This window comes from Lepidochelys kempii, chromosome 21, assembly GCF_965140265.1.
Source record: "Lepidochelys kempii isolate rLepKem1 chromosome 21, rLepKem1.hap2, whole genome shotgun sequence".
Lineage (NCBI taxonomy): Eukaryota > Metazoa > Chordata > Testudines > Cheloniidae > Lepidochelys > Lepidochelys kempii.
Genome location: NC_133276.1, coordinates 2713329 through 2739798, shown reverse-complemented (window position 1 = coordinate 2739798; position 26470 = coordinate 2713329). Strand labels below are relative to the sequence as shown.

At 45.7% G+C, this 26470-nt stretch overlaps 1 protein-coding gene across 1 annotated transcript in view; it reads left to right on the top strand.

The window, feature by feature from the left end:
* Positions 1-26470, top strand: part of CTTNBP2NL (CTTNBP2 N-terminal like) — a 214437-nt gene that overhangs the window by 79594 nt on the left and 108373 nt on the right. Inside the window, exon 3 of the mRNA XM_073320254.1 lies at positions 5574-5721. Within this exon, the coding sequence (XP_073176355.1) occupies positions 5692-5721 (30 nt within the window). The 5' untranslated portion in view covers positions 5574-5691. The remainder of the gene's footprint in view (positions 1-5573; positions 5722-26470) is intronic.

Below are 26470 nucleotides of genomic sequence, written 5' to 3'. Positions count from 1 at the left end.
ACTGGGAAAGCAGATGGCTCAGTGGATCAGACCAATGATCCATCTAGCCCAGTGTCTTGCTTCTAGAAGGGGTCAGCACATGCTGGTCCGAAAACCTAAATCTCAGGAAAATAAGAAACGCAATACGATATGGGGAAAGTCGGGCACGTTCCTGGGGAGGCTTTTCAACCCTAAAACAAAGACATTTTCAGGTTGCTTTTTTTTTTTTTAATTTCTCACCAGTGGAGATATCCAAGAATGAAAACTCAGCCACATAAATACTGAAAGGGCAATAATATGAAGGAGGGAGGAGCATTGTTACCCATGGGACAAGTCACTGGAGTTCAGTAAAGAACATAGGGAATTAACATGGAAAAAACATATTTATATGGGAGGTCTTCCTTGGACGTGCAGAATGGCCAGAACAGGGAAGAGTGTGTCTACCTGGGTGATTCGGGTAGAGTCACTAGGGATGCACAGGGTGAGGTTAAGTGCAGCCTCTTTCCTGGTATATGTGGAGGATGATTGAGGTGGTCTCTTCCAAGCTGATAAAACACCGATGATTTGCTCTGTGGCTGAGATGGTCTCAAAAAGCAGATCAAAGTAAATAGTTGCTTAAAAGGACAAGCAATTAACCCCCGATGGGCAATGGGCAGAGGTGGAGATTCTCTGCCACCAGGAGAGATCAAGTGTCACCATGGCATTTCTAGGGGAGAACCTCTGAGAAGACGGGGCGTGAGATGATGGAGCAGAGCTGGAGTAAACTCTGAGCCCTTGAGTACGGCTGCTCGCATGTGCTGGATAGGCAGAGGGGGTTCTGCAAGGGTCTGCTGGTAGTAGCCTTGGGGCAATGAAGGAAAGACAATGGGGTTAATTCTTGTTTCACCTGAATCAGGAGTAACTCCAGTGAACTCCAGTGCAGGTAGGTGCAGTGAGGGGTAGGCCAGGCGAGGACCGAGGAAGGTAGACAAACCGTTACGCGGTGTGCAGCCAAGGTGGGCCGCTATAGGAGCACTGTGGCCAGAGCAGCCTGGGTAATGTGGATAAAAGGGGTTCCTTTCTCAGCACTTCTGCTGACAGTGTGTGTCTGGGGATCTTATTTCACCCCTGGTGCGTGAAGGAGCAGGTATCTGCAGCTGGATAAGGGCTGCAAATTCATGTTGCAAACAGCGGGGACCCTGCTGCAAACCTGTGGCCCCAGATCCACAGGCTGCAGGATAGAAAGAGACATTTGCATCAGAGGAACGAACGTGTGTTCTCTATCTGCCAACATGAAACTGTTGGCACCACATTACCTTGGATTCGGGAGGGGTGAATTTGAAGACATTGCCCCATTCCTCTGGCATGGGGGATGGGTTTGAGGGGAGATAAAAAATTATACAGCATATCAGACCAGGATACCTGGTGGTTTATTTTACTTTTTTTAATGAACACTTCCTTGAAGCCAGTTAAAATTAATAATATCTTTTTCTCTCCCCTCCGATGGGTGGTGGTCTGTATATAAATTAGCTCTTAAATGAGTGGCTCCTCCCTGGATAAAAGCCATGATTACAAACAGTGTGTTGCTTAGCACTTGTTGCTAAGCTACAGGAGAGCAAAGGTGCCTTTGGCTGCGCAGCACTCTTCCTAGCATGGCAGGTTACGCAGATGTTGTATTAAGAAAAATGATCTGGAGTTGGGGTTGGCTGGAATTATTGCCATGATGTATTTTTCCCTTCAGCTAAATATAAACTAGTTTTCTACACTTCCCAGACTACCCCGAATTGGAAGGGGAGGAACTGAGAGCAGAGGGAGCTGTGTCAAATACAATGGATGTGACCTTGCTTATTTTCATCTTTTCTTTTTTGTTCCCTGATAAACCAGACACTTACCTCTACTTATTGTAGTACGAGTAATTTATGGAGGGTGCTTAGGGTGCTACAGTCCGTTTCCCCACCCCACCCCTGGAGTGATGTGTAACTCAGTTGACATATATACATACATAGGGCATTAGAATGTCTTTGCTTCTTCATGATGGATAAGCCAATGAGGAACACGTGGTTGCTGGGTCAAGTACACTAAATGCCAAGAGAAGAGACATGCTAGTGAAATAGGAATTCTGCTGGATCCAACCGCAAGTGAATTGTATGCAGACGCATGTTGGAGCCAACTAGATTATCCTGTCGTTTTGAGCAGAGTTCAGCCCTGCGCAGACAGACGGCACAAAGCACATGCCCCACGTAAGCCCCTTGGAGTCCTCAGGGTAAAATTGATCCTTTGTGCTCAATCTTTGTAGCACATGCACTGCGTGCCTCGGGTAGCACGTGACCAAGATTCATCCCCGAGTTTGGTCTCTACACCCAGTGAACCAGCTTGAGAGGAGAGAGGAACATCAGCTGAGGCATGTTTTCTGTACCTCCCTCTGCCCCCGGCACTGCTACATCCCATTGCGTCAGTGTAGGGACAAATAGGGACAAATTAATATTCAACTGGAGCATTAAGGGTACCTGTACCGGCCTGGAGGCGGGGGGCGGGGTGCTGAGACAGATACCAACACCCCTAGGTCGAGTCCCTGGAGAGGCTGGTGTAAGGGGGTTTTTTAGCACTAAGATTGGAATGCTTACGCTCTTTGGAATGGAAGATTTAGATCCCAGCAGGACTCACTCAGCCATTCAACCTTCAGCTGTAGATAAATTGAGCTTGGACACAATAAACTGCATGGAGTAATCAGGTTTGCCCAGAGCTATGAGTTGGACACTGAAGATGCAGTGTAAGAGCTGGGGGACACCCTGACGTGGTTGACCAAACACCTCCCTTCCCAGCAGTTCTGTGCTGTGCGCTGGCTGGGATGCTCCATCACCACGGTGGCTGCATTTCATTGATACTTAATGAAGCACCTTGGGATGAAAGGTGCTCTGTGTAAACGTCTCCACTGACTGAAGGAAACAGCCCCTGGACTCATCAGTTCAGAGGAGGAAGATGTGTGTCCCCTGATGGATTCGCTCTTTGGGCCATTTCATCTAGAGCTCACACGGTTGGCTAAAATATTTCTCCAAAGGAGTGTCTCGTGCCTTCCAAGGAAAGGGAAGATACAGGGTGTATTATGGCCAGTATGAGATCCAGTCCTGTGGCTACAAAACCAGAGAGCATTTGTGAACATACACACTGGAGAAAACCCCACGATGAAACTCTCACTAGCCCTGGGTTTGAACTTTAATCTAGAGTAAGTGTCAGCCTCGTTCTCCCCCAACTGGTCCCCGGATCCTGCCTTACTATCTAACACCTCTAAGCTATGGAAAGAGAGACTTCCGGCTGAGCGTAGCCTCTAGATGCTCAGGGCCTGCCCCCTCCCACTGTAATTAGGAGTTTTGCCCAGTTGCCCTTGGCTGCAGCAGGCACAGGCCCTACGCCAGGAAGAGGTTCTTTTACAGCTCAGTCTGTTGTTTGTACACTGCTTGCAAAAAACTAATAGTAACGTTTTGAGCTCAAACAGCCCTCTATGGGCCTCCTCCTGAACTGGTGAATTTGGTTTTGCCGGTTTTGCCATGGACTTCAGTGATCAGGGCCCAAATATCTGCAAAGCTCTGTATAAACATTAACTAACTAAACCTCACTCTGCCCAGGGGAAGTTGTTGAGTATTATCCCCAGTTTAGAGATGAGGAAACTGAGGCACAAACAGAGTTTTTTGAGTGACCTGCCTAGGTTGCACAAGAAGCTGCTGGCAGAGCTGAGAATAAAACCCAGGGCTTCCAATCATGTGCCTTAGGCCACCAGACCACGCTTGGCTTTCTTAGGGCCTAAACCTGCAATCTGAAACAATCCCGCAGTGGAATTTAGGAGTGAAGGTTCAGATCCTTAAGAGGAAGGGACGTCGGGGAAAATGTTCTTCAATATATTTCATGTGATTAGTAAGTTTCTGTTGAGTTCCAGACCTAGGCATGCACAATGGAAAGACAGGCCTTGCCTCAAAGAGCCCACAGTCTAAGTACCATGGTCAGTCCCTGGGGACGGGCAGAGAACACTTTGTGTTGCTCTCAGGCTACCCGCTATAGCCAATGCCCAAAGGGAGGGGGATGGTCTTTCTGGAGGGGGGGCTTTTTCCAAGTATGCACAACATGCAGAGCTTTGGAGGGGGCATAGAGAAAAGAAAATATGACAAACTGAGGCCTCTGGGATGGCTCTTCTCCTAGCCTCTTTGGCTGATGCATTAGTACTAGCATTGTAAACAGAAATGGCCCTTCATTGTCTGGGGGCGAGAGAGAAATCAGTGATACTTTAAATCAATAATGCAACAAGAATTACCAGGAGAGGAAGAGATGATCAACAAATGAACTGAACATCAGACACTGTGACTCTCTCTCTACCTAAATCGAACGGCCTGGCTCTGCATGGTTATTTTGCGGGGGGAGTTCCAGCTTTATAACAAGAAAAAAAACAATGAAGTGCTTCTGCTGTAATGGGGTCCCTGCTGCCTGGAAGAGGACCCTGCCCTACGTATGGAAATAACTTTAACACCCAGAAAGTGGGGCTGGGGCAGTGGGGGGGGGTGGTTCAAAAAGAGCCTGGCACATGAATAGCTATCACTAGTTTTCTGTATTATGACTAAGGCAACTGGCCATCTGAACCACTTATTTTCCCCCTAAAGGCTTTCATGTCATTGCCTATAATGTGGTGGTGGTTGTTTTCCTCTCAGCAGGTAAATTTCTCTCCATGTTCTCAGAATTGAATCACTCTCACAGAATCACAGAGGCAATGCAGGCCAATGGGTAGGGCACTTGCACTGGGAGCTCAAGAGACCTGAGTGCTGTTCCCTGGTTTGCTGTGTGAGCTTGGCCAAGTTGCTTTGCCTCTTCGTGACTCAGTTTCTCCATCCGTAAAATGAGGAGATTGATACTTATCTTCCCTTTGCAAAGTGCTTTGAGATCTCATGGATAAACAGCACTACAGCAGAGCTAAATATTGTTCCAGAACCTGGGCTTCTCCAACTCCCTCTCCCTGCCTATGCAACATTGTTCCTTAGTAATCATATTGAAGCAAAATTACTGGAGCCAATATCTGCAGTTCACCAATGGGAGGGAGATGCCCGCAGCTCCATGTCTGATTGTAAATGCCACTACAGTGCTGGAGCTGCAAGGCTGAGGCATGGAGCTCTCAGATCCCCATCTATGGGAAAAGCTAGCCCAGGCCAGTTTCATTTACATGACTTAGTATGTTCCATACTCATAGTTCCACATATCCTGTGTGGCTGCTTTACTTGGAATGTATCTGTGTTCTGACTGTACAAATCTCAATGGATTGCGATTGCAACTGTATTCCTGAAAGGGCCTGGGCGCCGAGTGTGAAGAGTGTCACTGCTTTCTGGAAAAAGAACAGGAGGACTTGTGGCACCTTAGAGACTAACAAATTTATTTGAGCATAAGCTTTCATGAGCTACAGCTCACTCCATCGGATGCATCCAGCTTTCTGTGTGAGCTTAGACCACTAGAGCCTGTCTTTTAAAAATATGTGGGGGTAAGCTACTAGGTCAGAAGAAGCTTAAGGATGAATTTGTATGCTCAGACGCGTACTGGGGAAATGAATATGAAGCTCATGTTGGTGCTTCCTTCCTTGGCAGGCATGTGCAGGATGAATCTTGTTAAGATGACAATAAACGAAGGTTTTACACCATTCACTGAAGGAAACAGCCCCTGGAGTCGTCATCAAACCTGAGAAACGCACCTGGCTAGAGCAAGATGAACATAAGAGACACAGCCTCAGGACAGGTAGGATTCCAGATGCACAGAGTGCAGACAAGCGGACATGTTTCTGACCTGCTGGTTTAGCAGGCTTAACCCCCAGTTCCACTGCGTGGCTGCAGCTTTCTCCTTCCCATCAATTGGAAAGAAAACTGTGAGCTATATAATGTTCTGACTGCACCAACAACAGCAATGTGTAGTGTCCTGGCTTGTGCGTGTGCAGAACTGCTTTCTCACGGACGGGGTGCATGCACGTATGAGTGTAGGTGCACAATACTGCCTGTGTGTATTAGGGCTGCCAGTTTTGGTTGGACGTATTCCTGGAGGTTTCATCACATGACATAATCTTTACTTAAAGATTAATCTTTAATTCTTGGAGACTCCAGGAGAATCCTAACCTATATGTTCAGGGACAGGGTACATTGAACTATTTTGAGGGGGCAGGGGCATGTATCTGTCGCTCCCTATAGACCCCACACACACACACCAAAAATCATCCCTGATACTAACAGAGGGTTTGTCTCTGCTCAGATAGAAGTGTTGTTTTACTGTTGAGTACAGCATTTGTTCCTGGGTTAATGCCTGTTGTGGAAAGGAACCAAGGGAATTCGCATGTAGCTGGTGGCTGTGATGTTTTGGGGTCACCCAGACTGGCAAGGGGTTCTGTCACTGCCTGTCTTATAACTTTGGGTGCCTTAACGCCATGCTGCTCTGGCTCAGATCCTGGCACCCAGAGCCAGCCCACAAGCATAAAGGTCTCACCCTGGCTTCCCACCAGCCTCATTACTCCTCATAGGGTATCCCAAGAGCCCTTCTGATCTCAAGTCACCCCAAATCTGTCCTCCCACTGAGCTCTTAATTGCCAGATACTCGGGCTGTTCCCCTCTGGTTGGTCACCCGCAAAGGTGTGAAACCTGTCCCCAGTTATCAGTTCCCTTTGGCACCCACAGTTTGCACAACAGAGACCTGCTTGGGGTAAAAATAAACGAAATGAAGAAAAATCACTGAATCAGAGATGAAATAGTGAGGAAAAGCTAGCACATACAAGTTACACAGCAAATAAACATAAAGAGACAACTTCAAGCTTTACCCCTCTATACGAGATAAATTTCCACTTTGCCTCTGAACAATTTCCTAGTGTGCCTCCTGTCCGAGAGGGGATCCAGTGTTTCACAGACAGCTTCCCTCTTAGAGGCTGCACATGGATACCTTTCACTGCAAATCCCTTCCCGTTGAATAGGTTTTAAAGGTGTTTGTTTTTATTTTCTCCCACACTATCGTAATTCATGGTTATTCAGAGAAAGGGGGTTGGGGCAGGGGGATTCTCTCTTGGGGCATCTCAGTGTCTTCCCATTAACCGTAATGGCCCATCATTTGTCCTTTCCTGGGTTGGTATTTGTGTCTGGTTTTGTGTAAACACCCAGTTCGAGAAGAGCTTTTCCCTGCTGTGAGGTGTATTTCGAATTGTAGCATGGGTCATGAGGACAGTATTCTATGTACACAAATACACTGATTCATAACCACAGTCTGTACCCATATCCCATAATGACCATCAAGTTCAGGACAGTGGAACCTTTCATAAAAGACGTCACCAGACACATTGTATACACAGGAACACTGTGTCCAGCCAGTGGATTCAGTTGCCCACTCTTTGGAGTTGAGACCCCTTGAGGGGCTTTCTCAGGCAGGTGGCTTGGGATTTCAGGATCACTCAACCAACCCATAGATGGCTGCACCACGTGTGCAATGCTGCCCGCAAGTGGATGGGATAGAGGGGTGAGGGGTGCACATGCTAGTTGGTCTAAATTCTTCAAATTTTCACATTTTTTCAGGAAAATCAAGTTTTTCATGAAAATGTGCTGCTGTGTGTGTTTACCATTGCGTGTGTGTGCACGCCCATGTATGCATTTTATGCTGCCCTCCAAGGGATAAGGTCTGTCAAACCTCCTTGTGCTTGTAGATAGTTTCCCTTTACCTGCTCAGCAGGTCGACCCTGACGAGGGGCGGAGACTGTCTGTGTTTGTACAGGTCCTGGTCCGTGACTGGCGCTGCTAGGTGCTACCACCATACAAACACTAATAGTCATGTCTGTGTGCCTTGGGCTCATGCCCTTTGGGCCCGTCTGTCTCTGCAGAGTGTTCTCTATGCTGGAGTAACCGATGGCCTGATTTCCAGAGGCTCGGTTCACTATCAGCCACACTGACCATGAGAGAAGAGCTGAGTTTCCAGGGCTGCCAGTCCAGTGCCTCTCGCTAGCTCTGAGCTCCCTGGGACAGACAAAACAGGTGAGCGCCCGCACCTGATTAGACAGCAAGGAGGAAATCTTGGTTATTTGCAAAGACTGCAAAGCTCTAGCACTTGCAGTCGATGGCGACAGCAGCCGGAGCTGCTGTGTCCTGCTTCGTCTTTCAGGAGGGCTTCGTGTGGATTTCCCCCTCTGTGTGTGAGGACATGGTTACTCTGAGCTTGATGCCTTTGAAGTGTTTCTCTGACTGAATCTCTTCAGGTTGCCTCATGCCTCAAAGCAGAGCCGTGATTTGTTGTTGCTGGTTTAGAGGCATGTTTGTTTGTTTGACTGAGCTGCACTGGCATAATGCTCACAAAAAATCCCACTTGCCAGCACAGGAAATGTGCTTTCAGTCCCCTGGTTTGCCATGAAATCCTATTTTTAAATAAAAACCCCGAGATAATCTGTCCGGTGTCAGGACAGGGTATGACATGGTAGGTTCATGGGGTCTCATGTACAGCTGCAAAGCTCTTCCTATTTAAGAGTGTCTGCAAGTCAAAAGGAAGGTCAGATGTGCACCAAACTGTTTGATCATCACACGTCATGCTTCGCAGCTCTGGGCTTCTTGGTTTGTTTTTATCATGCAGATGAGAAATATATCCAAAGATCTGTGGGAATGATCAACAAGAGTACTGCAAACCAAATCGTTATTCAAACACTAATGCAACATTTTTAATTTCGTTGTTATTTTTTAACTCCCTTGGCTTTTTATGTGTTCATTTCCATCCAGAATAATGATGGCTGCATTAGCAGAAGGTGATTTAATTGCACAAACTTTAGAAAAGCAGGGAGCCTGGTTTTTCCGAATGCAGAGCGTTAGCAATTCCCCACATGCTTGTGTTCATCTTAAGAATCAATAAAGCGCAAACATGTCTAATTACCCTAAAATATTTTGCAAAATCTGAAGTCAGATTAGATTTTGCTTAAGCATCAAATAAAAACTTTAATGTCCACCAGAATCAATATGTTACCCATGGGCCCGAAGATTTCCACTTGTAATGAAGGTCTGTAATAACATTAAGATCTTCCTGAATACATTTACTTTTTTTCCCCCTCCTTACCACAGAGATCGAAATATAATTAGTTGGAAAAATAATGCTCGGCTGCTTTCCTTGCCACACATTCTGAATGCATGTGTTCATGAACATCAGTCTCAAATATTTTAATTATTTAATTAAGCGCAAAGAATATTTTACCTGCATAGTAATTCTTCCAAAAGGGGGCAGGAAGGGATTATTGTGTTGATTGGAAGTGAAAATGAGTTATATGGCAAATTCTATATGGTGAGTGTGGCTAGGTTTTTGGTTTTTTTGTTGTTGTTGTTCCTGGGAAAAGTGTTGATAAAAAAGGGAGGTTTTGTGTGGTCTCCATTTTTCTTCAAAAGGTTTGGATTTTTATCAAAAACTTGAAAACCAAACTTTTCCTGTTTTTGACTGAAACTTTTCGGTGTTTGTTTTTGTCAGCGAACACCTGAAAATGATACTCAAAATGCAGACGTGTCTGTGTGGATGAAAACCATGTTTTTCTTTTAAAAAAAAAAAAAAAATCTTCTGAATGGAAAAGTCTGACTAGTCCCAATGGTGAGGTGGGACCACATTCACTGATTTTCCCCAACCCAGCTCTTCCTCTCACCTCTTCAGTGCACACAGAAGATGCAGTCCTGATACTTCCTTGTGCAAGGGCTCAGGATTGTGCTGTTTTCCACTGGACTGGTGACAATCGTCTGTTCATAGCATTGCACATCTTGTATTATTCACAGCTCATTTGAGTGATCAGGTCCTCCACTCACCAGATGTTCCTCGCTGCTTTATGATTCCGGAATAGCTTAGGGGTTTATGTGTTAGCAGATGCCAAACGCGCTAGCTGGAATGAGTAGGGAAGGGCGAGGAAATTACGAGAGCCATGATTTTTTGACAACATTCATAACTGAGTCTCATACCCCTGGCTGAAATCACCAGTCTGTCTATTTTACGTTGTATTCGTGCAGGAAAAGATAGCTATTGCTCTCTAATGAGATACATAGGGAAACTGTTTAGACCGTTGGTGGTGTTCCCCACTGGCACTCCTCCCTGCCCCCCCCCACACACACTCCCACCCCCCCACAGTGAATTTAAATCCTAAACTTCCTTTAACAACTGGAACAAATACATTGTCATTTTGCTCAATGATGTACAGTTTGACGGGACCACTCAACATACACTCAACATTTCATCTGCTAAATAGGAGACAGCAACGCTAATCATGCCACAGCAGAGAGGTATATTCTAAATGGATAGGAATAAACAGACATAAATGTTGTTATGCATTTTGAGTGCATCTTCTATTTTCCAGGCTCCACTGCAGTAATGAGGCAAATTCTGCTCCGCTTTATGCTAGCATCTTTTGAAAGTCTTTTGAAATGGGCGGGATCACTCTAGATTTATCCCACTGTAAATGGGAGCAAATTTGGCTCCACTCCTCCAGCGTCTGAAGCCTGCTATCTCCCATAATACATGGAGCACCATTGCGATGTCTAGCATTCACTCAGTAGTTTTGAAGCAAATGCAGACAATGGTATGCTCCCAGTGCTTTTTAGGAGCCTAGTTGTTCTGCCACTGGATTTGCTAGCAAAACATACCCGGTCTCCAGCAGGAACGGCTACGGGTCACAACACACATCCTGCTACGTGCTGCCAGCTCCCTCAACTCCCAGTGACTCTTGGGCATTCAGAGGCCACAGCAACTTTCAAGATCAGGCCCTCAGTGAAGTAAAGTCTGTCACTGATGTGGGCCATTTAGAAAGGAAGGGTCATCTTGGAGCTAAGGCACTGGCCTTGGGCTTTGGTGATATGAGCCAATTCCCAGCTCTACCAAAGACGCCCTGTGTGACCTGGGCAAATCCCTTAACCTCTCTGTGCCACAGTTCCCTTCTGTCAAATAAGAATAATGATATTCCCTTTGTCTGTCTGCCGTCTTAACCTGTATATGCTCTGTGGGGCGGGAATGTCTCTTGCTGTGTTTGCATGACCCCGATCTCAGTGGGAGCCTGTAGGTGCTATCTAAGTGCTACCCGTACATATACATTTAAGCGCTGCAGGGGAGGAGCTTTTCAACACACCTAAAGAACGTAGGAGCAGGAGTGACTTTCATTCTTGAATTCCTCAGCTGCTTTTGAAAATGTTCCCCAGGTTGCCTTTGCAACAGACACAGACCTCTCTTCCCAAAAGCCATCTGCATTGTTTCAAAACATGACTTGTCGGTGACACTGATCCAGCATGTGTTTCATTTCACTGGGAGTTATTAGCGGGAGTTCTTATTACTATTTATTTATTAATTAGTCATTAATTATCTATTGAGTGTTGTGTGTGTGCTCCACAATGGACAAGAAAGGAGAAAGCATTTGAATTCTCCCCCTTTGTTGACAGCTTTAGCTAATTATTGGGTCATTTGCTGGTAGGACAATAGAAAAAAAATCACAAAAGGGTTTTTCTTTTCGGTCAGAATTTTTCTACCCACTCGATCCCCAAGAGAAAACTTCACCGTTGGAGATGGAGGCTTTTTTATTGCAGATCTACATCCACGTAAGCAGGCCCGGAGCTCTAGTCCTTGTATCTTTACCCTGTCATGGCAACTTGGGAGGGCTTCTGCATTTTTGCCCCCAGGCAGCACATGACTAATAAGAAACCCAAGGAAGCCCTTTTTAAGTGAAGCTCAGATGCCAGGGAGATTGACTGTAAACAGATTTACTGAAGTTTGCAACCACATTTCACCAACCATTATTCTAATTAGCCCTTGTGCTGTGGACTTTGCAATGGGATTTCTTTTTTTCCCTCTCCCTCTGCAAATGAACAATGCAATTAAATCACTGAGTTGGCTTCCTGAAAGCTTGGATGCCTTCTTGCCCTCAGCCCAGCCAGGCTGCCATTCAAATCGGCACCAGGGCCCGCTGAGCCCGAAATCACATGCCTAGCCGACACATCTGGGAGCTGACACAGGAGGGCGTTCTGAAGGAAGCTTCAGTAATTTTCTGACCCCCTCTGCTCACCAGAGTTCCTTTCTGACTGCTGCAAACGCTACACAAAACAAAGCTGCTGAAGGTGGAGGCAAACGGAGAAGGCCAGTGAAGACGTAAGCTGACTTGCAGGAGCACAAAGATCAAGCAGGACTGATTTACAGTGATTGAATGGTTTTCTCTTGCAGTGGCCCTCCGAAAGTTTAAGGCTGGTAATCCCCTAAAGACGCACACAGCACTATATTCTGCAAATTGATGATCCTGCTGGGTGTCAGAGGTTAAACTGGCCAAATAGGGAGCTAGGCAGGAGGGTCACGGAAAGGGCTCTGGGCATGCAAGACAATCAGAGAAGGAAAATTAAACTGGGCGAAGAGGCTCGGGCAAACAAAGGCCACAGCAAAGCAGTGAAATCCAGACTCTCTCCCGCTGCTGTTGGGAGGTGGTGTGCACTATTTGCACATAGTAATCTGTGCCGCAGGACCGCTGGGCAGCACCCTGAGAAAGTCAAGCAGTTCCTCCTTTCGGCGGTGGCAATCACCCAGATGAAGCAGTGAGAATGGCACTGGGGGAGCCTGCCAGGCTCAGGCCAGACCAGTGTTGCACGAACTCAGGGAACTCGGCACAGGTCCAGTCTCAAAGCTGTGGGGGCTGAAGCTGCTGCCCATGAAGTTCTGTAATATTCGCCGGGCCCTAACAACTGCTCGGCGAGACGGGTACCAGAGAACCGGTGCCTGTGCTCCTGTTATACTGCCAGGGGTTGAGGCCTAGCGGGACATTCTTACCCTTTATCACCGGAGATCCTAAATATGCCCTTGGAGGCCTCTTCTTACCTAGGTTCTAATATTGATGTCCATCACCGTTGTATCTGGGCACCTTTCCTTCTTTCTCCCGTGACATCCAGTGATTACCTCTGTCTCTTAGATGACTTATTTGAAGAACAATGTATCCCAAATTCTAGCAGTGCTAGTTAGCTCTGTCTGCCACATACATGCTCCCACAAAGAGGGCACATTTCATTTTACAAGGAGAACACATTCATCTTTGACTCTTGTTGTGTGCATTGTCCTTGCCGGAGATATAGCAGCCAGAGTTTTATTTACACACCGCTTCATCTTTCAAATCCCACTAACATTCCTGACTCAATTTCCCTCTGCTTCTCCCTGCTGATAAATCAATGAAGGATCTAAAGGATCCGATCAACCACAACTGAACACTTGCAAGAGCAAAACTGAAGCATTCAAGTTACCGCTTCTCCAGGGAAAGCAGACGCACCAGTATCTCCCTCGCCGTCTCTGCAGAGACCTGCGTCAACTATTGGTGGTTTTGCTTACCAAGGGCACTTAAACGAGCAGTCAGTGAATGGCGAGGTGTCAGTATGGACAGGGAGCTTATCAATATGTAAGACAGGTGCAGGGTATGATTGTTTCTCGGAGACGCCACCTAGTGGGCTGTGATTTCACCATGATGTTGGATTTTTCATTCAGCTTTAGCAGGGCCTACAGGTTTCCCATTCACTGTTAATGGCAGCTGCACGTTTTCCATTCTGGACTTGTCCGGGCTGCAAGTTTCCCATTCAGTCTTAGCGACAGCTGTCTATGGGTCTAGCTAGCTTTCTCACAGCGCTCTCAGCCAGAAAGTGTGGTGGATTCATTCAGACTGTGGCAACATCCCCTGCAGGCACCCCATAATGCCTGTGACCAGTACATCCAGAGAAAGAAAGCCAAGACCTCACAGCCTCCTGCAAACTCACTGTAAAATATTACTGCACTCTGCCGCATGAGCTCAGAAAGCTGCAGTGACATTGGTGGAAGATCTAGTGCTTTGGGGAGTATTTTTGTGTTTCCAATGAATTAACAAGGGATTGTAGCGGAGGGAGGCATAATGACACTGTATTTTCGGGGTAGGCATAGGCAGACCGTGAGCCAAATCTAAATTGCCAGACACTTTTGAACTGACTCCGAAATCTTTTATTTACTTATTATCATTATTATTTTTGTATTATTTTCTCTGGAGTCTGGACCTTGCCTATACCTTGACCAAAAAGATATTTCAAATGCAAGCCCACAAGATTTCATGCTGCTTTCACTCCCATTGCATCTGTTCTCCAAATTAGCCTTCTACCAAAACTGAGCAGGATTTCAAGGGGCCATTTTTCTCATGAATTTCATTGTCCTGATCTGAATAGCATTTTTTCTATTATTTTGTCCATCGGGGAAGAGATCCAAACCTATTATGGCTGGAACATGTCATACCCCTTCCTCCATTCCCCTCTCCATTTTAATAACCTAATTATGGGAAGGTTGGAGGAGAGCTGAATAATATCTAAGCAGAATTTGTCACTTATATGAGCAGCCAATAACTGCCCAGAGATTAATCAGCTGACGCTGACTGACTGTAAACTAATAGCTGGACGGTCGCTGCTGCAGTGGTAATTTCTAAACCTGCTCAGCAAACACTTGGAGTCTCTCTGTGCTCTCGCTGAAAACCCACATTCAGGAACAGGAGAAATGGAGAGTGCAGGTTTCCGAGAGCACCTTTCATCCCAACAGATCCCAAATCATTTCACAACCGGGGGCTCTGATCCTGCAAATGCTTACCTGAAGGATTCTCATTAATGTCAATTGGTTATGGACAGGCACCACTGGGAGATATTTTCCCCTGTGCTAAGGGCTGGCTTCTTGGGGTGCCATACAGCTCTGCACATGAGATGAATTTACCCAAAGAGGGGGAAATAGTTTGCTGAGGTTGGTTCTTCATTTTTGTTTTTTTATGGGTTTTTGTTATTGTTGTTTTGTTTTTTGGCACAATAGAACGGTGCACCAAATCTCAGCCAACTTCTACCACTGAGCTGCTCCAACGCCGCTGGGAGGTGCCATTGTCCTGCGTAAAGACTTACTGAGGAGGGTTCATTTTCTGGTCAGGATTTGGACTCTACTATGTGCCGTCCTATGCAAGTCTTTCGAATCCCCGTCAGAGGGGAACTGGACGGCCCAGGGAAGTGCAGTCTCCCGTGTGCTCAGTTAATGGTTTGAAATCTGATCCTGGCTAGTAGGGCCTGCTGGTTGCTGAGTCCTATGGGAACTGAGTGGGGGGGATTCTATGAGGTGGTTTCTCCTGGATACTCAGTGGCCCCTCAGCTAAGGGGACTAGAACTGAATAGGCCATAGAACTCCCCTGTAGTCCTCCTAGATCTGGAATGGCTGCATTGTTGTAGAAAAAGCTTACCCTATCCCGGTCTGAGCAGTACCGGCTCTGGATCAACAAAGGGCTTCAAGCATTTGTCAGCCCAGTACCTGATTGCACTGAAATAAAACATCTTGACTGTCATGTCGAGCTCTAAAGGTTTCTGTTGCCTTTTGAAAAGGGGCAGAATCAGACCATTCCAGAGGGAACTCCCTTCCTCCAAAGTGCAGAGCTGGGAAATAGGATTCCTTCTGATTAAGAGCTGGGTTGACTTCTGAAGATTTTTGTCATCGGCTCTGTAACTTTCTCAGACAGACCAGGCTTTTCTATGGACCCGTAAATAATGGTTCTTTACTGAGAGTAGGGAAATATACCTTTCTCTCTTTCATTTATCTTTATCGGTGATGTGGGAGACTTGTAAAGACTCCAGGCCCATTCCTAGGAAACTAAATCCTGTACATGTCACTAGTGGGAAAACCATATTATTTGCAGATGGATTGCATCGTAAATGTTTGCAGACAATATGATATTTTACCATAATAAAGGTGGAGGCAAGGGGTTTTAATTTTGTTTTTTGTGTTTTTTCCCCCTAAGCAAGAAAATCCCCATAGCAGATTTTGATGGTCCTCTTTGCTACATCAGGGAACTGAAGAGTAGTTCAGTAAGCACTACACATATTGCTTTGTCTTTTAATAATAGATAGCACACACACACTCCTTGCTGCTGTTGTTTTAGACAGCATCTTGGGGAATAAATTGTCCAAAGATTTCCAGTTATTCCGAGATGCAAGGGAATAACGAGTCTGTCTCCAAGAATATCCATTTCCCTGCTCACATTTAAACCTGTTCTAGTCGCAACCAAACATTGATCCAGGAAGGTGATGCTCTTTAGCTATTGCAGAAAATTTGATCCCAGTCCCCTCATCTCTGTCCTTCAGACCAAATGCTTGCCATGTTCGTGCTTACAAAGATTTTGGCTTTTCTCCCTCTCCCGCACATTCCGCTGGGTCTGTTTTAACCCAGCCCCGTACTACAAATGCCACTTGCTCTGTGTTATCAGCAGAAACTAGCTGCCAACAGAGCCACCGTGGCCCTAGAGCTAAAGCTGCTGTCCTCTGATGGCCGCAGAGCCTTTACAAGGGTTCTTTCAGTTTCACTGATGCAGGGCAAGTTCAGGCAGGTTGTTCAAACTCGCTTGTGTAGGCATGTGTCCCCTGCCCTCCCCAACACACACTCCTCTGTGACTACAAGGACCTTCCCAAACCAGCTCAACCTTCATCCTTCCCAGGGATGCTATTCTCTGATCTATTTTCCGGATTTCATTCCGCCCTAATGGGATTGCCGGTAAATATACTATTTTGGAGCCTGCCTCCAGAACCTGGCATTAAAGTTGTAGATATAACGTCCTCCTCGAGTGGTCAGCCGGGCTCGATCCAGCATTCGGCAAAGTGGTCCAGCAGACTGGCTAGCGAATGAGGTCAAAGGTGCCTGGGGTTGTGTTCTTGGCTCTGCGCCCTTGGGCAGGTCATGTCCTCTCTTTATTTCCCCTCCGGCCCTTTGTCTATTGTGGCTACTTCGAGTCTAAGGTCCTTGGGACAAGGATTGTCTCTCTCTCTCTGTGTACCTGTCAGGAGCAAGGACCTGCAGCAAGCCTGCTGGCCTGCTAACTTAACCCCTCAGACACCCTACTGAGCACAGCTGGGCCCCAGATTAGCCAGCAGACTGCCCCGATTGGCTGAGGGGATCAACAGACCTGCTCTTAAAACTGGCAGCAGGATGTTGACTGCTCAAAGCATTTGCCCCCGGCCGCAATAGCTCTCGGACCTGCTTGTTCCAGCCCTGCTCCTGCCTTTCCTTATTCCAGGTAACCTGGCTCTGAGCTTCGGCCTTGACCCTGCCTCTGGTATCTGACCTCTGACTCCGGTTCTGATCCTGGCTCCTGACTGAAGCTGTGCCCTTTGGCTTGGGCATCTGAATCTGGTGTTGGGCTCCAATTCCCGGCTATCAGCGCCTATTCTAACGAGTAGGCCTGACCCCTGCTCTGACGATTGGGTCTTGCTCCTGCTCTAACTGCTGGGCGCAGCCACGCAGGCCCAGTCCCTCACACCCAGCTCAATGGGGCCCCTAGTTCAGTTGGTGCCTTTCGGTGTGGTTGCAATATAAATAATAATCCTGGGATCGTCAATGCTAAAGGCTTGAGTCTCTACTGCTCCAGGTAAAGGAGTACATCTTTAACAGGTTGCTGTAGTAGACTCTTATCTACTCATGGACCCACTGCTAGACAGGAACGGAGACCCTCCTAGGGTGGGTTACACCAGCCCTCCCCTCCAAGGCCCTGCACTGATTGCCCATGTGCTTTTGTAAAATGTGCTGCATGTATGAGAATACACAGGCACGTTGTGGCTTTGCCGTGGCTCTCTTGTATAAGAAAAACACAGTTTAAGGCACGCAGGAGATCACGCTGCCTTTGCAACCTGCACATTTTCTGCTCTAATGCTTTGTGTGCTCCAGGTCTCAGTATTAATCACAGGAGCATATGGCTCTGCTCACAGCCTCTGATCCCTTCCATGTCCCTGTTTAGGGCATGCAACATAAAATGCTAATTATTTTAAATTTGATACAGGTGTTAATAAGGGCTGATGACTTGAGCTGTGATAGATTTAACCCTTCCTTAGGGACCCTACCTCTAGGAGGCTGACCACATGTAAAAGAGGGTGAAAGTGACCTGTTCCCAGTATTTGAATAAAGAAAGGCCAAAGGAGGATGGGGGAGAAGAAAAGGTAAAGAAGGGATGAAAAAAATCCCTCCACCTTTGGCTGAACCAAGAGGAGCTGTACTAAGTTTATCTCAACTAGAACCCACTCTTTGCCAGCCTTACAAGGCTGAGTGCAAACTTTCAGTGGTTCATCAAGCAAGCCAATTGCTCACCTGCATCTGGAAGAGCGATGTGCCATAATATGGTGGTTCCTAACTCATGCGCTATTGACCGTTGGGGATCTGTAGAGAGCTGGCTGGTCCCATGGGCGAGATGTTGGCTCTGCCTTTTTGTTTCCGGCTGCTAAACTGCATTTTAAAAGAAGATGAACATATATTAAATGCTTTTCTCCTGACAGCAATTTCTGGAATTGCTGCAGTGTTGTTATGCAGTCGTGACTGGGAGGAGAGGTGTCTATCAGACAGAGGGCCTTCATTCTGATGTCAGTTACCTGGTGTAAACAGGGAGTAAATTCGTTGCTGTGTTTGCACTGGTGGGACAGGGAGCAGAATTTGGCCTACATCGCTCTATTAAAATGTGGCCCATCCTACGTAAAAGTCAGGGCGCCCCTGACATGACACATTCTGCACCTCAGCTGCCATGAAATCCGCAAGACAAAATATCGTTCCCAACTCTATTAATCAAAGTGATGTCGTCGTTTGCTCCTGTTCACTGTCACTTTTGGTGTTATTTAGGCCTTCACATTCTAATTAACAGGGACCCTGAGTCATCGCACACTCTGCTTTATCACGTTTTTACACCCTGGTAATGTGTATTGTTCTCCCCGAGAGGCTGGGTCATATCTAATGTTGACTACAGACCAAATGAGTTAGGATTCCCTTAGCTCAGTGGGCAGCAGTCCATGAAACCCATCACACTGTGCAGCTCAGGGGGATTGTGGCTAGAACATCACAGAATGATTCACTGAAAACCTGCCTGTGTCTTATGGATTAGGAAGCTTCTTAACCCATCAATATTTCTACCTATCAGCATCATATCCCCCATGTCACTCTCAGGAAACATTCTTCTAGGAAGCGTTCAGATTTAGTTAAAGGGAGCTGGTTTTTTAAATTTATTTCAATCTGTCTCCTTCCACCTGTTTGCCAGCTCCCTCCCCCTCTATCTAGCAGTCTGTTTCTCTACTAATTTAAACCAAGATTCAGGCAAAGATCATGTCAAAAACCTCAGTTGCATGCAGTTGAGATCAGGGAGGAGAACAGAAAATTAACTTAGAAATGACAGCAAAGAAACAGGGACCATAGTTAAAAATCAAGTGATTCGTTTACTGGAAACTACGCACATGATTCTGATCTCACGTGCTCTGTGAAGGAACACCGATGTGAAACAGGATAAGAGCAGAGTCAGGACCCAAATCTATGTCCTGGCAACCTCTATCCTAAGGGGCTAATTCTGCCCTCGTTCCCATTGGCTTCAGCACGGAAATGTCTCATCTGTAATAAAAGTATTGCTGGGGATTTTGGGGCTCATTTTTGCAGGTCACATTGGCCAGCACGAATCAGACATAAGGCAGCAGCAAGTATGCTGTGCTAAATTACATATTCATGAAAGTGTAAGGGGGTCTAGGCAGCAAGATTCATCATGATTTGAGATTTTCTGGAAAAAACTAAGTTAGCTGTAGCTTTCAGGAAATGTGCTGGGTTGGGAGCATCTTTAGCTAAGAATGACAAATACTATGAAAAGCTAAATAGCACAGCTAATGTCCATTGTGTGTCTGAAAAGTTAATCAGTTCCACTGAGTGGCCTGGCAGGGCAGGCCGCCATTTCTCAAGAGAAGAGATGCCCAGCAATGAAATAGCAGAGAATGCTGGGGGACAGCGTAGAGGTACCTTGGCAGAACTGGAGTGAGGATGAGGCTTTGGATGGCAGTGTAGGAACAACAGGGGATGATGCAGGTCATAACTGGACAGAGCTGCGTGGGTGCCAAGAACTTGAACAGAAAGGGAACCGCACAATCGGATTGAATGCACAGCCAGAATTGTGGTTTGGGTAGATGGGTGCAGATTAGAATAACACGATATGATGCATGTAAGTCAGAACTGAGGTATATTAACAGAGCTGTGGGTATTGTACTATATGGAACCATGGAATCACAAGCCTTCTTAAACAAGAGGTGTTTACTATACAAAACAACTACAACTCCAGGAAACACAAACCATCAGGCTTCCCCCACAGCTCAAGTTCCAGCTTGATCTAATTTTGTTTACCAGGAGCTATGCCCTGTCTGGAATTCTGTACAGCATAAAGTGGCATCTAGTAGCCAGATAATATATATCAAGTGAATATATTTTTATAGTGGGGTTGGGGGTCCTGGATTAGAACAGCAGCAGGGTACAGTTGTTCAAGATTGAGACGTCTTGGCAGAGTTATGTTGGAAGTAACTGGTGCAGCCTCTGCCGGACTTGCACATGAAACCAATCATCACTATGAGACCTTGAGTTCTATCAGCATTCCTGTAATTGAACATGCAATGCGGGCTTTCTTAAAATCAATTTAAATGAGCCATGAATATCACTAATCTAAGACAGATTTTTCTCACATGCAAATAATAGAATGATTAAGAATGCACCAGTGGAATGCTTCCAGCCAAAGTCTGAATCCTGCAGCTTCATGAATTTATTGGGCAGCTCAGTTCACTGAAATTTTTATGAGTCAGACTCTTCTGAAAAAGTAATGGGGAAATGAAGCAGCAGTGTCTGAAAACCACAGAATCTTCTTTTATGCAGTATGCATTAGGCCATGTTCCTTTACCTCACAGTCTATCAGAGTTGAAGCTTGAAAATCTGCAGAGCCAGCTGGGAAACCTGGTGAAAAAGGAGGCAAAGCAAGGAGGCAAAGTTGTCCTGCCTTCACAGTAAGTTGTCCTGCCTTCACAGTGGGTCAGGCTGGAACAGAACAGAGAGGGAAAGTTACTGAGGACAGAAATGACTTAGAGCAAATTTCAAGGTGCTTAAGAAATAACGCTCCTGACTCCTGTAGAGTTCAGCAAGCCAATGCTAACCTTGGGCTGTGTAGAGGTTGTGACACATGCATCCTGAACTTGAGAACTTTAGCTTCACGTAAGGCTGTTGTAACGAAATATTCTATCCTGACCCACCTGAACCATAAAATCAAGTTGTGTTGTGCCAACATCTTTTCATTCATCATCTGCGCTACCCTGCATAGCATCCTGGGACTAAAAACAACAGTAGTTCTGTACAAAGGGGTATTTTTTCTTTGCTTTGCTGATGCAGCAGATTGATGAGAGATAAATTCACCTCTTCGCAGAGAGCCAGCACAAAGCCAGAGCGCTCCTGAAGACCTGCATAACCTTCAACATTCATGAGGTGCATAAGCATTGTGCTGGCCCTTAGCACATGGGTACATTTAAGGCTAATGTTTAAATGCTTTGAAATCATTCCTACTCCCTCCCATTGCATCTTTTACCCCATCAACCTGTCCTCTTCCATCCTCTCTCTGATTCTTTTGCCCAGTGATCTTGCAAAATGTTTGCTGCTATGTGCATAACAACCTGCACTTTTTCTTGCAAAGATGCAATGCCCCTGTGTGGGTTTTGTATTGCGCATTCATGCAAAACTTAGAAACAAAAAAAACTTCCTATTTTTTTAAATACACAGAAATCTCACTTTCCTTCTAAAAATATTGAGCACAAGACTCATGAAATGTTGGGAATAATTACTCAGACTAGCTAAACTCAACTGGGGCGGGGACCCTCTTGAGAAAGATATTTTGGAAAATGGCTACATTAAATATAAAAAAGAAAAAGAATTCGTAAAACTTCCTAACTTATAAAACTTCCTTCCACGGCCCTATTAAATGGCCTGTTAAGGAGACACACAGAGTACTCATGAATTCATAATAAACAAGGTCATTTTGGAAAGCTTTCCTTTCCCCCATAGTTTAAATTCATGAGTCGAGGGCTGGGGGCAATGCGTTTTTGTGGTTAGGGATGCAAAAGGAAGGTAGAGGTGACCGGTACCTTGTCTGCCTCCAGGTTTTATTCTGAACAGGAACAAAATGGGATCTCTCCATCACTGAACAGCACAAGGAGACTTTCACATTGCTCCGGGGTCAAAAATCAGAAGACAATTCAAAGGAAATGAAATGCAGATAGGGTTAAATTCCCCCTGTACTGCTTAAGACCATAAAATAGGGTGTGACTGGTGCATAAAACTTTCACTGGTCCTCTGCACAGGGGTGATTTTTCATTCTAAATGTCCCTAAACACCCCCGGAGTCTGACGTCTTCTGCTTGTATACAGAACAGATACAGCACAAGCTAGAGCTGTGCAAGCTTCTCCCACCCCTCACCTGGCCCTTGTGACTTTGTAGGGGCATGTCTAGGGATGACGGGCAAATTCATCCTTGCCTCAGTGCTGAAACAGTGGAGACAACTAGCGTCAGTTGCAAGGGCCTCTCTTTTTAACATTTGCACCTCTTGGCTGGGTTTTTGCATAAAGTGTTCTCCAAACAGCTGCTTTTAACTCCGTTAACTGCAGTGCTGTCATGATTGTTCTCTGGAATCTGACTGCGTGGCCTCTACCCATTCTGTTCCTGACAGGCGTCCGTCTCTAGGGTTCTCAACCACCACCTTTCACCACCGAGGCTCATTTAATAATTCGATCGCACACCTTGTACGTGAGTGTTTCTTGTCGCATGCTTTTTCCCCCAGCAAGGGCCACATTTACACCAGCTGTGGAATCCGGTCAAGCAGTGAAACTCCATTGCCTCCCATGGCGCTGTACTGATTTACACCCGCTCATGGTGTTTTTATTTCTGTGGGGAGGGACGGTCCGTTCATTTGGTTTTTAATTATCTCTGCTGTGGAGAGTACAGCTCTGAACCTGATCCTACTGCACAGCACTGCACGCCCCCATTTTAAAATCCAGTGCTAACTGCCCATCCTTACTTAGTAGCATGAAACAAGGAGGGATGTAACTCCCCAATGCTTAAGATTTCAGAATGTCAGATATCAGAGAGAGGAATAACCTGCATCTTTTGGGTTGCTTGTGCAGAGCCATTTCTTGCTCTGAAATTTAGATGCAACAAAAACTGAAGCATTTCACCAGCATCACTGAGAGAGCCGTGCCGTGTGCTTCACTCTGTTCTCTTCACCATTCTTCCGCAAAACAAGCCCCCTTTTCAATATTCTCAGCAAGTATCACGTGCAGGATATGGCAGTTTATTTATAGCCAGTTCATTTTCATTTTCCTCCTAGCAGGGATGAGATCGTACGTAGAGATTTCACTCCTTGGGGAACCTATCTCATTTCCACTGCAGGAGAGCTTGACACCTCCTGCAAATGAATGAATTACCAAGACATAAGCACACAGAAACTACACAGGGACCCTCTTTTCATTGAGAATTCACATTGCCTCTGCCCCCCTTCCTTTAATTTAATATACCATGTACAGAATGTACAGGTTCCAGATGTGGTGCAGAATTACTGAATGAGAAATCTCATGGCTTTAACCATTTCCAGATTTGCCCTTGATAAAATCCTTGATTGATCACCTACCAGATATGCACTGGCCAGCTAGCCAGATCTCAGTACTCCCTAACTGCATAGTCTACTTTCTGTCCACCCACAGGCCCACCCAAGTTTCTGATTTAATAGCTTGTGTTAAGCCATTTAAGGGGAAGGGTGCAATTGTGTGAATCTGTTTCAGGCAGGCGATGCCTCTGCTCATCGAACATAAGAATGGCCATACTGGATCAGACCAAAGGTCCATCTAGCCCAGTATCCTGTCTGCCGACAGTGGCCAATGCCAGGTGCCCCAGAGGGAATGAACAGAACAGGTGATCATCAAGTGATCCATCCCCTGTCGTCCAGTCCCAGTTTGTGGCAAACAGAGGGTAGGGACACTCAGAGCATAGCACTGCATCCCTAACCATCCAGGCTAGTAGCCATTGATGGACCTATCCTCCATGAACTTATCTAGTTCTTTTTTGAACCCTATTATACGTTTGGCAACATCTCTTTGCAAAAAGTTCCATAGATTGACTGTGCATAGTGTGAAGAAATACTTTGTTTTGTTTGTTTTAAACCTGTTGCCTATTTATTTCATTTGGTGACCCCCTCATTCTTGTGTTATGAGGAATAAATAAAACTTCCTTATTTACTTTCTCCAGACCCGTCTTGATTTTATAGACCTCTATAATATCCCTCCTTTGTCATCTCTTTTCCAAGATGAAAAGTCCCAGTCTTATTAATCTCTCCTTATATAGATGTTGTTCCATACCCCTAATTATTTGTTGTTGCCCTTCTCTGTACCGTTTCCAATTTCAATATATCTCTCTTGAGATGGGGCTACCAGATCTGCACACAGTATTCAAGATGTCGTCGTACCATGGATTTATACAGAAGCATTCCTGTCTTGTTCTCTATCCCGTTGCTAATGGTTCCTAACATTCTATTAGCTTTTTTGACTGCCACTGCACATTGAGTGGATGTTTTCAGAGAACTGTCCACAGTGACTCCAAGATCTCTTCCTTGAGTGGTAACAGCTAACTTAGACCCCATTATTTTATATGGGATTTTGTTTCCAATGTGTATTACTTTGCATTTATCAACACTGAATTTCATCTGCCATTTTGTTGCCCTGTCACTCAGTTTTGTGAGATCCTTTTGTAGCTCTTCACACTCTGCTTTAGACTTAACTATCTTGAGTAGTCGTATCATCTGCAAACGTTGCCACCTCACTATTTACCCCTTTTTCCAGATCATTTATGAATATGTTGAATAGGACTGGTCCCAGTACAGACCGCCTGGGGACACCACTATTTACCTCTCTCCGTTCTGGAAACTGACCATGGATTCCTACCCTTTGTTTCCTGTCTTTTAACCAGTTACTGGTCCATGAGAGGACCCTTCCCTCTTTTCCCATAACAGCTCACTCTGCTTAAGAGCCTTTGGTGAGGGACCTTGTCAAAGGCTTTTAGAAAATCTAAGTACACTATATCCACTGGATCCCCCTTGTCCACATGCTTGTTGACCCCCTCAAAGAATTTGAATAGATTGGTGAGGTATGATTTCCTTTTCCAAAAGCTGTGTAGACTCTTCCCCAACAAAACGTGTTCATTTATGTGTCTGATAATTCAGTTCCTTACCATAGTTTTAACCAATTTGCCTGGTACTGAAGTTAGGCTTCCCAGCTGGTTTTCGGCTGGTCGGGCATTTCTGGAAGTAGCAGAGTGCGAGAGCCCGCGCTCGTAACAGTGCATCTGCAAAACACTAGCACCGTGTCGCCAACAGAAAATGCAGCAAGATGCATCTGGCAAGCCCAGGACTAGACAGGAGATAACCCGTCTGAAGTCTCAGCTTTTCACTGATGTTCTGGGCAAGGACTGACTATTTCTTGTGTGTAGAGCATCCAGCGCCCAGTATCCTGCTGGGCCCCTAGGTAATACTGAAATATAAATAACAATAGTAATTCAGCAAAAAGAACATGTTCCCGAGTGTTTTGGAACTGGTTCCCTGGAGGGAAGGAGAAGAGCAGAGAGAAGCCAAGTTCCTCCCTGCCCCTCCTGCAATTTCATCTCTGTGAAAGGATGATCAGACCCCAGCTTTAATGTGCGCATGCACTCCTGATTGGCTTCCATTCCGCCAGACCTCAAATATTGTCCAAGCCATTGCACAGCGTTCTTAGCAACCTGCCCCAGAGTATCCGCCCCCCCAGACCAAACACGCTTTACAGAAAAAGGGCTTAAGTTTCCACCACCTGGCACCATGTGCCCTCCTGTCTACCTGTGCAGAGCACGTGCAGAGCACATGTGAAACTGCCTTTCTGATGTGATGAAACTTTGCAATTGTGTAAATGATGAAACAAGGGACAAAGCAGCAGAGAATCTGGACCATAATTTGAACTAAACTTGGTTGCTCTCTCTGTCCAAAATGGTAGGGCTGGGTGGGAGACTGCTCAGGGTTTTTGCAAATCATCGTAAGAGATTAATAGCACTAGCTAAAGCCATTACTAATGTTTACAATATGATTTATTTAAGGTGTTCATCTAATACACACACAACTAATCTAATGCTATTGATGCTTAATCTGACCCTTAAATATCCTATATATTTAGTTAATGCAATTAAAGTAGGATGACATATAACAAGAGAATCTAGTTAAAAACAGCTGCACATTTCAGTACTGCGCACACAGCACTGTGCGAATTCACCAAAGAGTAAAAAAGCTGGGAGCTCAGGCCACAGTTTACAAACCTTAGTGTACAGTTAGGCACTAAAATCCCAATGTATAGGCACCTCAGGAAATCTTCTGAAGTACTGAGAGCCCTGCCGTTGGCTCATGGGAGTCAAAGTTGCTCAGCATCCCTAAAAGTGAGGTCCTTAGTGTGGGTACCTAACTGCAGATTTATCTGAAAACGCAGGGCAAAATTATCAAAAAGGCCTAAGTCACTTAGGGACTTTTGAAAATGTCACCCATCATCAACAAAACGTCTCAGAGTGGTTTCTCCTACTGGAGTATGAATTTGAAGTTCTCTTTCCAGGGGTGAGGAAAGGGAGTATTCTCTGACTAGGCACACTGCTAA